At 35.5% G+C, this 15,087-nt stretch overlaps 2 protein-coding genes across 4 annotated transcripts; both read left to right on the plus strand.

The window, feature by feature from the left end:
* The first annotated feature begins 238 nt into the window (after positions 1-238).
* On the plus strand, positions 239-10,808 carry LOC108218564 (protein ROS1C-like). 3 transcript variants are annotated; one of them, XR_010291364.1, is made up of 21 exons: positions 239-362; positions 483-690; positions 854-1,018; positions 1,164-3,143; positions 3,255-3,587; positions 4,250-4,340; positions 4,446-5,634; positions 5,748-5,827; positions 5,899-5,983; positions 6,082-6,173; positions 7,253-7,321; positions 7,582-7,618; positions 7,696-7,786; positions 8,639-9,091; positions 9,414-9,450; positions 9,539-9,599; positions 9,694-9,836; positions 9,928-9,993; positions 10,080-10,194; positions 10,306-10,344; positions 10,451-10,808. XR_010291364.1 is itself a non-coding variant. In XM_017391554.2 (21 exons), the coding sequence occupies exons 2-21, from the start codon at positions 504-506 to the stop codon at positions 10,594-10,596; spliced, it is 5,451 nt and encodes a 1,816-aa protein (XP_017247043.1). In that variant the 5' UTR covers positions 239-362; positions 483-503; the 3' UTR covers positions 10,597-10,736. The 3 variants fall into 3 exon arrangements, 2 of the variants coding, with proteins under 2 accessions (XP_017247043.1, XP_017247045.1); XM_017391554.2 differs by having other exon boundaries at positions 7,704-7,786; positions 10,451-10,736; XM_017391556.2 differs by having other exon boundaries at positions 278-395; positions 7,704-7,786; positions 10,451-10,736.
* Positions 10,809-12,163: 1,355 nt separating this feature from the next.
* On the plus strand, positions 12,164-14,722 carry LOC108218479 (thaumatin-like protein). The gene is made up of 3 exons (XM_017391439.2): positions 12,164-12,338; positions 13,227-13,654; positions 14,279-14,722. Exons 1-3 carry the CDS (start codon positions 12,263-12,265, stop codon positions 14,516-14,518), a joined length of 744 nt encoding a protein of 247 aa, XP_017246928.1. The 5' UTR covers positions 12,164-12,262; the 3' UTR covers positions 14,519-14,722.
* The last annotated feature ends 365 nt before the right edge of the window (positions 14,723-15,087 follow it).

Genomic DNA, 15,087 nt, shown 5'->3' on the forward strand with positions numbered 1-15,087 from the left:
TTTTCAAGTTACACCAATTGCAAGTGAGTGAATTTGCATATAAAATTACACTATATTTATATAAAAAAAAATTATAAGTTGGATAATTTTTTTAAAAAGTCATTAATTTTAAAGTTTTTAAGTTTAACCGCGCTTACTACCTTGATGCTAAGCCCATAAAAGTAAATCAATAAATTTTCATTTTTAATCAATAATTATAATAATAACGAGATATTTCTTCTTTATAATTACAAATCTTCCGTTTTAAAACCAAAATTCCCTTAAACGAACTTTGCTGTATTAACTACGCGCAAGAAAATCACTGAGCTAATTTGTAACGGTCTAATCTTAAGGTCTATTGATTAGTCACACATCTTGCACAGGTAAACTATGTCCGTTGGCTAAGTCCATGAATTGTATGTAACTTTTGTAATAATTTTGTTTCTTTCATGAACCAAGACTTTGTTTATGCTGTTTTGATGTGATTATACATATAATTGCAGGTATATATGAGGTAAGGAACTATGGAGTGTAAAGAATTGGTTGCATGGGTGCCCTTGACTCCTCAAAAAGTGTGCTTAGAGTCTATCAGTGGAGTCAAGAACTGTAAAGATCCTAACTTTACTGAATCTGTGGATGTTAATAGTGATTTTTGTGATGGGAAAGTGGTTTCTTCAAATGGGGTTGAGATCACACTTGGAGTTGAAAAAGGTAAAGGGTTTTTCTTATCTTAGTTTTAGATTCATGCACTGTAGGTGTTTGCTTGAAAAAAAAGTTTGTTTCTTTAATTCTTTGTGGGTAAGTTTTAATTTTTGAGAGTTCTTTTTGGATTTCAGTATGTTCTAGTGTTTGTATTAATTGGGATAATGTGCAGATGAGAGTAGATGTACAGAAAAAGAGGGGCAGAGGGTGACTGAACTTGAGGATTCAGAAAGAAATCTTTATTGTGCTGGAAAGTTAATGGAGCACATGGATTCTCCTTCAGTTTCAACTCCGGGTCTGGGTGAGAAGCAAAATACCAGACCGAGGCACAATGATGGTATTCACTTTGTAATTGTCAGTTGTGTTTAGTATATCAACCTAGTGTTTTGGTTCTTTTGATTCTATTATGTACTAGGATTTATGTAAATGCTTAGATCACTTAGGATTTGACTGGACTAGTTATTTGGGATGTTTTTGTGCAGATGAGAGCAGACACACAGATAAAAAGGAGAACCAAGTCGGGAAGTTTGAGGATGAGGAGAGAAAACTCCATTGTGCTGAAAATTTACCAAGAGACATAGATTCTCCTTCGGTTTTAACTCCATGTCCAGCAGAGAAGCAAGACAGCAGGAAGAGGAACAACGATGGGATTGACTTGAACAAGAAACCCAAGCAAAGGCCTAAAGTAAAAAAGCATAGACCTAAAATAGCTGTTGATAGGTGGATGCCGAGGAAAATTCCAAAATCTCAAACTCCAAGGAACTCAACCCCAAAAGATAACAGACCTTCAACCACCAAAAATGTAAATTTACGTGGTAAAAGATATTTAGGAAAGTTGACTAACAGGAAAGGCTTTACTAGTACTTCAGAAGATGTCAGGGGAGATGCAAATTCTGAAACTTCCGCAGGTGTAGCAATTTTGTGTAAGCGATCGCTAAAATTTGAATGTGAAGCAGTTGATAAATGTGACTGTGTAGTAGAATCATGCAGTAGGCCTCATCAGGATCAGTTTCATCTGAGAAGTGTTGAAGGGTTACAAATGAGCACTGATTTAGATATGTGTTCGGATTTCAACGTCCAAAGCAAAGAAAGAGGTGAAAATTGTTCTAGTAGATTTTTGAATCAATATCAGCGTAGAATGAGAGGTGTGGACAAGCCCTCGTCGGAAGCGAACACTGGCATTAATATTGGAACCAAAGAGTGCACAAATTTGTCATTCAGTACAGATGAAAGTCAACTGATGTTTAGTAATCCACATGAATTAGAGAAACAAAGTGTTTTCCATCACAATAATCTTCATGATAACAGCAAAGCTGGTTGCCTGCAGTTTTATAGGAGAACATTTCGAGTAAACCAGTGTCGGCAGAATAGTAGAAAATCTGGACCCAATTTTCCGAAGATTTTCAAAAAATCAAGGACAATGAGACTGAAGGCAACTACATTCCTGACAATGTGGTCAATCGTAGACGGAGCAAGTGCTGGGGCAAAGAGGAAAGGAGCACATGGTAGGTGCAAACAAATTACCAGGAATTTTTGTTCTCAAATAAATTGGAAAGTTATGCGTAAAGGGGTCAGGTCCATTAGAAAATCCAAGTATCAAAGGCCCTTGAGTGTCCGCCATGAATTTCAAATAGAGAAACCACTTCTGAATATGATCCTGCCCACCAAAGAACAGACTCAGGCAGCACTAGCAGATCCAGAATCTTTTAAATGTGTCTTGGGTTTAAGTCCAATTGTCAAATCTAGGGGAAAGAGATCCAAGGGATCCACTCGTCAGATTATTCGTCAACCCTTAGTTGCAAGTTACAATTTTGAACAGGTGGTGGTGAATACACATGAAGAGATTGTTGGTGCAAGTTATGGCAGGAAGGTCTATGAGCCTCAAACTCTTCAAGAACCTCAACATGTAGAAAGTGAAAATCATCAATTTTGGAGAAAAAACTTGTCAGAATTCTGTAATGAAGATAGCATTGCTTGTCAAACTGACATGGACGGGCGGCATCCTATGAAAGACGCACTGACTCAAATTCTTGAAGAAGTTCAACTTATGAAATACGAAAATCACTTAAATTGTTCATTGAATACGGAAAGTATTTTTCTGGATAATATAGTGGTTCATGAAAATAGAAAGCTCCAGCCAGATGACAGTCACTTAGATTGTACATTGAATGCACCATGTTCTTTTCTAAGTGATGTAGAGGCTCAAGGCAGTGAAAGGCTTCAACCAGATGAAAATCACATAGGTTCTTCATTGAGTGCACCAATTTTTATTCTGGATGACGTAGAGGCTCATGGCAAGGGAAGGCTTCGACCAGAAAATTACTTAGATTGTTCATTGAATAACTGCCTTGACGTTGTTGTCAGTCAAGATGAAAATAATCAACCACGGCATAAAGCTGTACGGCATAAAGCTGTACCGCATAAAGCTGTACGGCATAAAGCTGTTCGGCCCACTCAAGAATGTAAACATAAAAATAGACATTTTACAAAACTCTCTTTATATGTTTAATGATTTTACTTTATGAACTAAGATGTATCTCTTACCTTCTGCTTCTACAATTAAACTGTTACAGGTTCCAACTATGCATTTGTAAGAGGATTAATGGACATCATTGTGAGATTGAAGTATTTGAACATCTATGATGAATGTCATGAACTTGTGGCTCAAGATCCGAAATTTCAGGGCGGAACTTTAGTAGAGATTGTTCCTCCTAAGAAGCGAAAAGTACGTCCAAAGTTGGCCCTTGACTCGGAGACTTTGAGGATGTTTAAATTACTGATGGACAATGATAGATGTGAATATTCTGAAGACACTGACAGGGATAAGAACGAATGGTGGGCAAAAGAGAGAGAAGTCTTCCGTGGACGGGCCAACTCTTTGATTGCTCGAATGCATCTTATGCAAGGTTAAGTGTTAGCTTACATCATCACTAATAGTTTTATCTAGTAATGATCTTATACGCTGTAATGTTTGTGATTCTCTTACATGATTTTTGTTTTGAATATTCTCACTACTATTAGAACCAAAAAGACTAGAACATACACAAAAACAGAAATTTTTTTGGTTAGGCAGTTGACCTACTCAACGAGGCAAACAAGTATATTACACACTGTTATGCACTCATGTTGCACAAACTTCACACACTAGTCCAGCTGGAAGTAAGAGTGGATATATTAGGCTACGACAAACATGATCCACTCTAATTGATGATTAAAATTATTGTTTAAAAGAAATTTGGGTTGGCTTGGTTATGTAGATACATTCATTAACACAAGAAAGGTGAAAACACAGCACATAAATTTACTGTAAGTTATTTTTTGGATCAGGGTTCTTGATTTAGGCTTAAAATTTTATTTATTCATTGTTCTATAATTATATCGTTTATATAAAAAATTATAGTTAATACTTTGGAATCTGTCAGTTCTACTATTTTTCGAAATGGCCTACCTTGTCCAAGTACGTTCTGTGATATAGTTTCCTCTATAATGACTGTAGTTCCAATTTTATCTCTCTGACGACATGTCTGAAAATTATTTCTGACATCTGTCTAAAGCGTGTCCTTCACAGGTGATAGACGGTTCTCCAAATGGAAAGGATCTGTTGTGGATTCTATAGTCGGAGTCTTTTTAACTCAGAACGTAGGGGACGTCACATCCAGGTAAGCTTGAGGCTGTACTGATTCATACAACTATATATGTAGGCAAATAAACAAAAATGTTTGCTATTACACATGTATTTACAATTTGTCAATTGTTGCATGAAGCTCTGTCTTCATACATTTGGCTGCAAAATATCCCGTGAAGCCTAGAAACAAAGAAATTTTTGAGGATGTGGGATCCATATTTGATAAGGAAACAGTTGGAAGTTATTCAAGAGGAGCAGATGCTCAAGTTGTTTGTGATAAATGTACAGATGTCAAAGACGATGGAGGCATTAAAAGAGTTGATTGCGAACAACCCTGTTCATATGCATTTCCGGCTAAAGATCTAAAAGCCTTTGATATGGAAAGAAATAATAAGCTCACTGGTGAAACTTTTAACTTTAGGAAGTCATTAGAATTGGAAAAACTTTGTTTTCTGCAGCAGTTTTATGGTGCTGAGAAAAAACTATCATCTTATAATGTGAACATGGAATTAAAACCGAGCACCGCGGAAAGAAGTATGCAGACATCAGTGAGTACTGCTCTTTTTGATCTGAATGCGGATCCACTAGGAATATCCAGAGAAGAAGCACAGAACAAAAGTGAAAGCAATGAAACCCTGGAGCTTTCAGGAAGTCAGATCAGAAGTCATCAAGTTGTTAATAATAAATGTACAGATGTCAAAAACGATGGAAACATAGAAGGAGTTGAGTGCGAACAACCCTGTTTACCTGCATTCCCAGTTCAAGATCTAGAAGCCTTGGTGCTTGATATGGATCTGGAAAGGAATAAAAATTTTGACACCGGTGAAACTTCTAGTTTTAGAAAGTCATTAGAATTGGAAGAACTTGGTTTTCTGCAGCAGTTTTATGGTGCTGAGAACAATTTATTACCATATAATGTGAACATGGAATTAAAACCTAGCGCTGCAAAAAGAAGTATGCAGGCATCAGTAAGTACTGCTACTCTTGATGCCAATGTGAATCCACTAAGAATTCCCAGAGAAGAAGCACAGAATAAAAGTGAAAGTATTGAAACCCTGGAGCTTTCAGGAAGTCAAATTACAAGTCATCAAAATGTCAGTAAGAAGTCAACACCAAAACATTATAGTGGTAAGGGTGAGAAGAAGAAAAAGGCAGGAACCGACTGGGAAGAACTGAGGAAAGCGTATAGTAATAATAATGAAAGAGGAAAGGATGATGACAGCATGGATGCTGTTGATTGGGAGGCAGTCAGAAAGGCTCCACACAAAGAAGTTTCTGACGTTTTAGTTGGAAGAGGAATGAACAATGTGATTGCAGCACGAATTAAGGTACATTGTTTTATTGAAATGGTTAATTTAGATGGACTTATATTTTCAGGGCACTGCTTGAGTTACTAAATGTCTTTATGATAATTATTTTTTTATCTTCAAATATATTGTAGGACTTCCTAGAACGAGTAGTCAAGGACCATGGAAAGATTGACCTTGAATGGCTAAGAGATATACCACCAGATACTGCAAAGTAAGTTAAAAAATTTGCTGTACCATGATAATTTACAGTTTATTATATATCTCAATTACTTATGCTTTTAGGGACTTTTTGCTGAGCATAGAAGGACTTGGACTCAAAAGTGTGGAGTGTGTGCGACTATTGACCTTACATCATCGCGCTTTTCCTGTACGATAGTAACTACCAACTATTCATCACTTACCAGCTTCCATCTTAATTCACATGATTTAATTTTTTGAATTTCATTGATACTTTTATTCATCAAGGTTGACACAAATGTTGCTCGAGTAGCAGTGCGTCTGGGATGGGTTCCACTGGCACCCCTACCTGAAGAACTGAAGTTGCATCTACTAGAGTCGTAAGTATATGAATTTCTGAATCTTTATCTGCAACAAAGAATAATATCTTTCTCAGATTAGTTACTAAATTGGACTAGGAGGAATCACTAGTTGACATATAGAGACCAGGAATATCACTAGTCACTTAGAGGATCTCCAATCCTCTAAAGCCCTTGGCTGAAATTGGATAAATGATACCGTAAAAAAAAATTATGTAGAATATGTGAAAAATTCTTCACTCTAACTACACATTCCCTTTGTCTAAAAATTTAGCCAACCGAGCACGGTTGGATAGCTCAAGTGGTTAAGAGCTTATCCTCTGTCGTCCCAGGTCCTGTCGTCCCAGGTCCTCCCAGGTCCTGAGTTCGACCCTGGCTCACCTCGAGAATTTATTAGAACATACTCAGCTATAAGCCATATTTGTCAAAAAAAATAAAATAAAATTAGCCAACCCCGTGATGTTGGCTATATTTGTCGAACCTCTAAAGACGTGTAGGAAGATTCTACATCATCTCTTACCATAGTAAGATAATATATTCTATTTATTATAACTTGAAAAAATAAGAACATACTATTTTTAAAATATATCCAGTACCATTAGAGCACAACGCCTTGCAGGTTTTAGCCAACACTGTTGGAGATGCTCTTAATATGTGTCTGTATTCCATAGTTTTGGGAGGGAAGAAATCACTTTAGAAGAAACATATTATGGCATCATCCTTCGCTCCTACTTAGCAAGTAATCCCATCTATGAGAAGTTAACTTTAGAGCTCACGTGATGTATATATACAGTCCGTATGGACACTGACCAGTTGCAGCATAGACTTTGTCAACGGTGAGGGGTGTCAATTTTTTGCCAGACTCAAGCAGTATATATTGAATTACTTTCCCCTTTGTTAATTACTGCAGATGAAATTGAGTTCACAGTATGGATAAAAATTGGTCTTTTGTTTAGAATACTGAATTTTAAATTTTATATTTTCGACAACAACACTCATATGTTTCTGGTTTCAGTTTTAGCATGAATCAGAAGTAACAAAATCAAGTACTGCATCCATTTGAAATTAAAGGGTTTTTGTAAAATACGAGTTTATTTCAGGTATCCTTTGCTGGACAAAATTCAGATGTATCTTTTTCCACGGCTATGCACCCTTGATCAGAAAACATTGTAAGTTCTATCTATGTGCACCATGTTAGATATATATTTGCAAATACCTCTGTTATATTTCTTTTATTATGGGTGTCTTTCTCAAATTGATGCGGATAGACAGGCTAAGAATATATTCAGCTGTAATCAAGTATCAGTGCCCCCAGAATAATGTTTCTTGATTTTGTCCACCTATATGCCCTATATTTGACATTAATTATGATGTTACTTATGGATGTTGACTTTAGAACTTTTACTAATTTGCATGTTTTCAAATACAGGTATGAGTTGCATTATCAATTGATTACATTTGGAAAGGTACCATTATACTAAATTATGCACTTGTATTTTTTACCTTCAAGTTTGTTCCAAAAACATCATTTGTCGTGTCAAAGCTTTGTAGGTATTCTGCACGAAGAAAAAACCAAACTGCAAAGCATGTCCATTGAAAGGAGAGTGCAAGCACTATGCAAGTTCAATTGCTAGGTTTGTACTATTTTCTAAACATATTTGATATCGCAAACTTCTAGCAAGTAATATTATACAAGTGAAGTTGCTAGCTCAACAAATGTGGATGGAGATATAGCTAGTTGTGTTCTTATATCTTTGGTACACTGGTTGGTGTATTCCCTTTAGCACTGAATTCCTCCACAGTCCTCATTATGACTTGGTCGGTTTTAACTGTACTTATTGCAGTTACTGGAAAAGATTTATAATATTAGTTATAGATCTCTGACGCTAAGAGCAATTATTGCTTATTGACCCATATTTTTTCTACCTGATTTATTATAGGTATCTATCATATGATTTAATGTCTTTTTGTTATTAGGAAAGAACATACCATGCATGCTATAGCCCAGAGCTCGTTTGTTTGATTTTCTAATTGTATGTGGAGTGAGTGCATCCTTTCATTTAAGATTACTAACATTCAATGGCCATTTGCTAATACTCGTAGTGCTATCTGTTGATACATTTTCAGCACTAAATCAAAACTAATTGCCAAACCATGTCAAGATAGCTAGGGGTCTGAAGAGGTTTTCTATTTTCTTGCATATTCTACAATTTTCATCTTAGATTTTGCATATAAATATGAATAGAAGATTCAAGATCAGCCTTTTAATATCTCTTCTGATTCAAGATTCTCTAGTTATTAGTGGAAATCAGTAATTGACCTTAATAAATCTTTTACAGAGAAAGCTGTAGATACTATTCGATTCCAGTCGTCAAGTAATCACTTAAGTAAAAATCAACATTAAATTATTCATTATCATTTTTAACAAAGAAGCATTAGTAATATATTCCTTGAAGCAAATTATAAATATTTGATTCTTAATGCAGTTCTCGGCTAGCTCTTCCTTGGTTCAAAGATAAAAATGTTGTGGCTTCCGACCAGAACCGTTCTATGTTCATTACACCACTCCCGGAGTCTCTCTTCGAGGTTAAAATCTCAGATGAAGCTGATCCAAATCTGTCCAAGATTAATATCTTGGATTCAGTGTATCAAACTCAAAATTGTGAACCAATAATTGAAGTTCCAGAATCTCCTAAACCTGAATCTGTAGAGCCAGAAGAATTAAGGGACATCGAGGATTACTTTACAGATGATGAGATACCTATCATCAGACTTAATGAACAAGAGCAAAAAAAAAAATTGCAGAATATAATAGAGACCGAATACATGTTTCAAGAAGGGGACATTGCAGATGCATCGACTGCTTTGACTAAAGAAGTTGCTTCAGTTCACCCCCAGAAGTACAAGTTAACTGGAAGGCTGAAAACAGTACACCAAGTGTAAGTTGATATGTTTGTGGTGCTGTTATGTATAATTTATTTGAATATTCTGTGTTTGTTGATCAAGTAGAAGTTCACTGTTCTTTGTGTGCTTCCAAGTGACACTGTCCAACTAAGTAGTAACACTTAGTTTCTATACCGAAGTCAAACTAGTTGCTTTGACATTTTTATTTGTAGCCAACACCTTAAGAGAGACCAAACTTTCTAATTATCTATGATAACATTTTTGAAATGGCTGTACTGTAGAGTGTTGGTAGTACAACTTTGTTTTAAATAAACATGTGAAGTATAATTTTGTGATCTTTTTCGCTCTTGAATGCAGCTTGGAGCTCCCTGATTTTCACCCTCTTCTAGAAAAGGTTACCATCTTGACTCATCTACTCAATTTGAATTTGTAAGACTAATTCATCCAACTTTCTTTTTAACTTCCAATTTATAAATATACAGTTTGAGGAAAGGGTAAATGGCGATCCATGCCCATACCTTCTTGCAATATGGACAACAACCGGTACAATAGTCCCCACAATAGCAAAAAGTCTTAACTATGTTGTTTGCAATGTATATACTAATGCTAAGGTGGTTGTGGGATATTTCTTCTTTAGATGTTACTTTAAAATCCTCCCAACATCACAGCAGCAGTGGTGGCAGCTCAAGGGAACCACATGAACCAGGAATGACCAATGAGATTGCAATATACCCTTCTATCAGAAGCAATGAAGGACAAACAATTAAAGGAACCATATTGGTAAGGGCAGTTGAAAGCGTTACACTTAGAGAGCTAATTTCTGAAATATGCATACCTTCTAAATAAAATCTATTTGACAATTAATATACAGATACCTTGCCGAACAGCAAATAGAGGAAAATTTCCACTTAATGGAACATATTTTCAGGTTAATGAGGTAAATGATTTGACATTGTATTTCTTTCTCTAATAGTTTTATCATATTGTTGAATTTGAAACAAAAAGATATAATTTGTAATGTAGGTATTTGCTGATTTTGAATCTAGCGAGCGCCCAATTGACATTCCAAAAGAATGGATATGCAATCTGCCAAGACGAAGTCTACATTGTGGAGGGACCGCAAGTGCAATATTTAGAGGTAAATAAATAGACTATTGTTGGTAACATTTCACGAAAATTCAATGTGGTTTTCCTTGGCAGTCTGCTACTATTACTTTTTCAATCACTAATTTCCTGGTTCCTTAATCAGGTTCAGTTATGGAGGAGATTCAATATTGCTTTTGGAGAGGTATGAAACATCTCGTCCTTGATGTCATTATTTATTTATTTGATAGAAAACAAACAATATGATATTTAATTCTAATTTTTGAGATGATTGAATGAATATGATATAGGATATATTTGTTTGAGAGGATTTGACAGAAGGAGGAGGATAACTTGGCCATTGCATCCGAGATTTCATATTTCTCCCTCGATGGCTAAGAAAATGAGAGAGGAACACGCACGCAGGAAGACAATGATTAATAAAGATATTTTGTGATTTGAAGGACTAGATTAACAAAGCTTTTATGTATGTGTAAAGTTTTCTTAGGCTGCTATTAGATCTATGTATTTGTTTAAAGTTTAGTCTTATATATGTTCAATATTTACTTACAATTATAATATATATTGTTAGATCTCGGTGACTCTTACTAGTAATACTGTATTATTCGTGGAGCTATTATTATATCAAATCATCATAAACATCCTGTATTTCTGAGCCATTGGCCAGATTGTCGAGAATATATATACATACGTATATATATATACATGCATACAATATATGGTTGTGTTTACTTAAATAAATAAATAGATAAATAAACATCAGAGGGAGGTGTTTTTCATATGGAGTTATATAGCAAACAATTGCAAATCATCAATTTTATTTATATATAAATCACGTTTTTCCAATTCTCATACCGCAAGTACATGTAGTGTTTTCAAATAAATTTGAACACATGCAATTCAAAGACAAAGATCAAAATTACAGATAAATGTTACTTAAATTGATTGAATATAGTAACAACACATAATAAATAATTTTTAGCTAATGTTTTGACATAAAAAAAATCGTAAAAAATATGATGGGACGGAGGGAGTATACAAGAATATTGTTCATGTGAAGCGGGCGGGTAAGCAAGAAAACAGAAGCAGCTGGAAGAGCTTACGAGGCATGGATCCTTGCAACATGTGAATGATGGCAGGACCAGTACAGTATTGTTTGTACGACAATGGTGCAGGTAATCAGAGTCCTTTTAGGTTTTTCAAATGTTGGGTGGCGAATGCAGACAAGGATTTCCCCACTCAGCCTCTGACACTCCCTCGATATTTGCTCAAACCTTGTTATTATCACCTACCCATCTAGACCTCCACTTTCCCTTTCTTTCCTCCTTCGATCTGTCCATCCCAGAAATCGACTAGCAGCGAAGAAATCAGAGTTTTGAAATTGTTACTCCCTCTGTCTCATTTTAACTGATGTTTGACTTTTTAACACGTACATTGAGGTGTGAAAAAATAATATCTACATTCAATAAAAAAATTCAATTCTTATATCAAATAAAAGTTTGGAATCTAAACTTTTATTTGATATAAATTTTATAAAAAATAATTATGTTTAGATGTGATTTTTTTAACACCTTAAAATACGTGTAAAAAAGTCAAAAACAGTTAAAATGGGACAGAGGGAGTACAAGAGTATCGGATTTTCTAATCTTCAAGAGTATAATGGTGACATTCGGTGGCATAAAAATTTCATCAATCAAATTTTTTTACATAGATAAAAATATAATTATTAGTGGGCACGTATTAGAAATGTTAAAAGAATATATATTTTTTAACTAATATAGTTTGAAGTTTTGTTTATAAGAATAATTTTTCTATTTATAACTAAAATTGTAGTTCAAAAATATATATCTCAATTGAGCTACTAGTGTAAGATTTATGATCATAAATAAGTTGAACAAAAAATACTGTGCAGCAAGATTCCCATTGGCCCCGCAGACAGTGACAGTCACTTGCATTATTCACTCCTCGAGAAGAAAAATCAAAATCTACCATCCCAGATTCCTAGTTCCCTAAATAACCCTTTTGTCAGGCTTATAAGTTGCAACACTGTCAACACTCAACACTACTACCATACTCTTGTTTTTGTGTATCTTCATCAAGAGATGGAAGCAAATGCAATGCTGTTCAGATCTCTCTTCTTTCTTATCTCCCTCTCCCTGCTATCTCTCCACATTTCAGGTATACACCCAGAACTTTTCTTTGAGTTTTACCTCTTTTTTTTTTGTGCTCTGTGTTTACTACTGTACTTCTTGGGTTGCCCTTAATGTGTTGGCTTATTTCCATTTTGTCTTAAAATCTGCAGTGTTTGTCTCATTTTGTTAAGTGCTAGTCTATAGGTGTTTAATCTGTACTCTTTGGTAATTATTAGGCTGAATCTGTGAAGTTTTATTGTTCAAGATTTATGATACAATCAACTCCATCACCTCCTAGTAGCATCATTCACCAGAGAGTTTGTTATTTTTCCTAACATTGCTTGCATAACATAGTTGATATACTTGATACTACTAAAGTCAGGTCAAAAAATGTTCTAAGTTTGAACATTCATATGACTGTTGGACTCTAAAGTTGAACATAGCGTAAAAAGATGGGCTTCTAGCGATCCACTCATGAAAACCTAGTTCCAAAAAAAAAAAAGGCTTGGTTTCCAATCAACCCATCCTGAGAGTTGGTTACTTAAAGCACTTGCATTTCCCTCCCAGACTGATATTATTTTCTGGGGCTCTATCTCTTTTGGAATTTCGTATGTTTTTCAATATAGAGATGGGGAGGATTCCAAGTCATGATGTTTGCCATGGGGCAAGGATGAGCATCGCTCTAGATCATTAATAATCGTCAACATTGTGGGCTTTGGTTTGCTGCTTCATTAGTTCTTTCCTGATTATGTGGTCTTCTCCAATACTATGTATCTGCTCTCAAAAATGTCAAATTGTTACTTTTCTTGAAGTAGATTACCGATGTTTACTTCCCAACTAGATGAAATCTTAATTTGGGTTTACTTTCAACTATATATCTTTTTGTGGTGTTGAATACAGTTTTAATATGTTTGTATTTGTTGATGTGATTCAGCCACATCAATCACCCTGTACAACAAGTGCAGTCACCCAGTGTGGCCTGGAATTCAACCAGGAGCAGGCCAGCCAATCTTGGCACGTGGCGGATTCAAACTCCTTCCAAAAAAATCATACACTCTACAGCTACCTCCTGCTTGGTCCGGTCGCTTATGGGGCCGGCATGGGTGCTCTTTCAACCGCCAAGGCCATGGAAAATGTGCCACTGGTGACTGTGGTGGAGCCCTTTTTTGTAATGGCATGGGTGGCACACCACCAGCAACTCTTGCGGAGATTACACTAGGGAGTGAACAGGATTTCTATGATGTCAGCCTTGTTGATGGCTACAATTTGGCCATATCTATCACACCAATCAAAGGCTCGGGAAAATGTACCTATGCTGGATGTGTCAGTGATCTCAATATGATGTGCCCGGTCGGACTTCAGGTTAGCCTAATCACAGTATCACACTCATATACATTGTAACCCCTATAATTTTGTGCGACAACTGACAATTGATATAGACTAGGATTAGAGCAAGTCCAATGCATAGCTATATATGGTTGTATAGCTATAGTGTAGAGCTAAATTTGCAAAATCACCACTCCAATGCATAGCTATACTTAGTCCTATAAATGCATAAATGGATAGTTGGTCCTATATTTAGGACCAAAGATAGCTGTAACCATCCTTGCCACATCACCCAATCAACAAAATTTAAAGTTTAGTGAAAAGTTAGTAAGATCTGAATGCAGTTGGTCCTATTTTCGAACTATGCACCAGTTATCTTAAGATCATGACTACTTTTTGATCTCAAATTATAGCAATGGCTATAGCCATTTTAACTTTAGCATTAGACTTGCTCTTATAAAGCAAACCATTTTAAACTTTGAACACGCTGTTTTTGTAACTTGTAAGTTGGGTATGGAAGGATGCCATGTCACAACTAGAGTAAAAACTGTTTCACGAAGATCCTCGACAAAGAGTAACATAAACTACTTTTAACGGTTTTATTCACATAGACACACAATAGACTACCTTGAATTTAACATAAATTTGTGTTTCTTCTAGGTTCGCTCTCATGACAATCGACAAGTGGTAGCGTGCAGAAGTGCTTGCGCTGCTTTCAATTCACCAAGGTACTGTTGCACAGGCACCTATGGGAGTCCACAATCATGCAAACCCACAGCTTACTCCAGGATCTTCAAGAACGCATGTCCACGGGCTTACTCTTATGCTTATGATGATCCTACCAGTATTGCTACTTGCACCGGTGGAAGCTATTTTCTCACATTTTGCCCTCACCATTAGTTTAGCATTTTCAGTTGCATGTGCTAATATCGTAACTGCACTTTAGATTTTTGGAGCTGGTTATGAAAAATGGTGCTGTTTGATGACAGTTTTAAGTTATCAAGTTGGTAGTATATTGAAGTATGTTGTCCGGACTCCGGAGGAGTAATGAAGGAATATTATAATGGCATTGAGAAAAATGTGAAAACCATATTTTGTTTTTCATTTCCTCTGCTGATGACCTTTCCTCTGCTCTCCTGTCTCCTTTATAGTATTCATGTTTGCAATTTATCTATATACTTTACTGCGGAAAAAGCACTTAGGTAGAGATGAATAGAAGGAAAAATATAAGCAAATTTCACGGAGAAACAAGATTGTATAAGTGAAATAGTCCATGAATATTAAATTAATGAAGAGGTCGATTTGAACATTCTTTTATAAGTTGCAAGCTTTCCATACACATCTCTTTTGAAAAAACGAAAATATTTCACATGTTTTTTTTTAAAATAAAAATGTCAGTTTACCTTGCTCCCGAGTTTTAAACAGGGAGGAAAACAAATGAAAAGAAAGTGAAGTTATCAAACTTTCAC

The sequence above is a fragment of the Daucus carota genome, chromosome 4 (genome assembly GCF_001625215.2).
Source record: "Daucus carota subsp. sativus chromosome 4, DH1 v3.0, whole genome shotgun sequence".
In the NCBI taxonomy this organism is placed as follows: Eukaryota; Viridiplantae; Streptophyta; class Magnoliopsida; order Apiales; family Apiaceae; genus Daucus; species Daucus carota.

Coding starts and splice junctions, on each gene's coding strand:
- LOC108218479 (XM_017391439.2), top strand. CDS start 12,263: ATGGAAGCAAATGCAATGCTGTTCAGATCTCTCTTCTTTCTTATCTCC. Junction 12,339..13,226: donor GCTATCTCTCCACATTTCAG/GTATACACCCAG, acceptor GATGTGATTCAG/CCACATCAATCACCCTGTAC. Junction 13,655..14,278: donor TGTGCCCGGTCGGACTTCAG/GTTAGCCTAATC, acceptor TGTTTCTTCTAG/GTTCGCTCTCATGACAATCG.
- LOC108218564 (XM_017391554.2), top strand. CDS start 504: ATGGAGTGTAAAGAATTGGTTGCATGGGTGCCCTTGACTCCTCAAAAA. Junction 3,588..4,249: donor TCGAATGCATCTTATGCAAG/GTTAAGTGTTAG, acceptor TGTCCTTCACAG/GTGATAGACGGTTCTCCAAA. Junction 9,837..9,927: donor CAATTAAAGGAACCATATTG/GTAAGGGCAGTT, acceptor ATTAATATACAG/ATACCTTGCCGAACAGCAAA.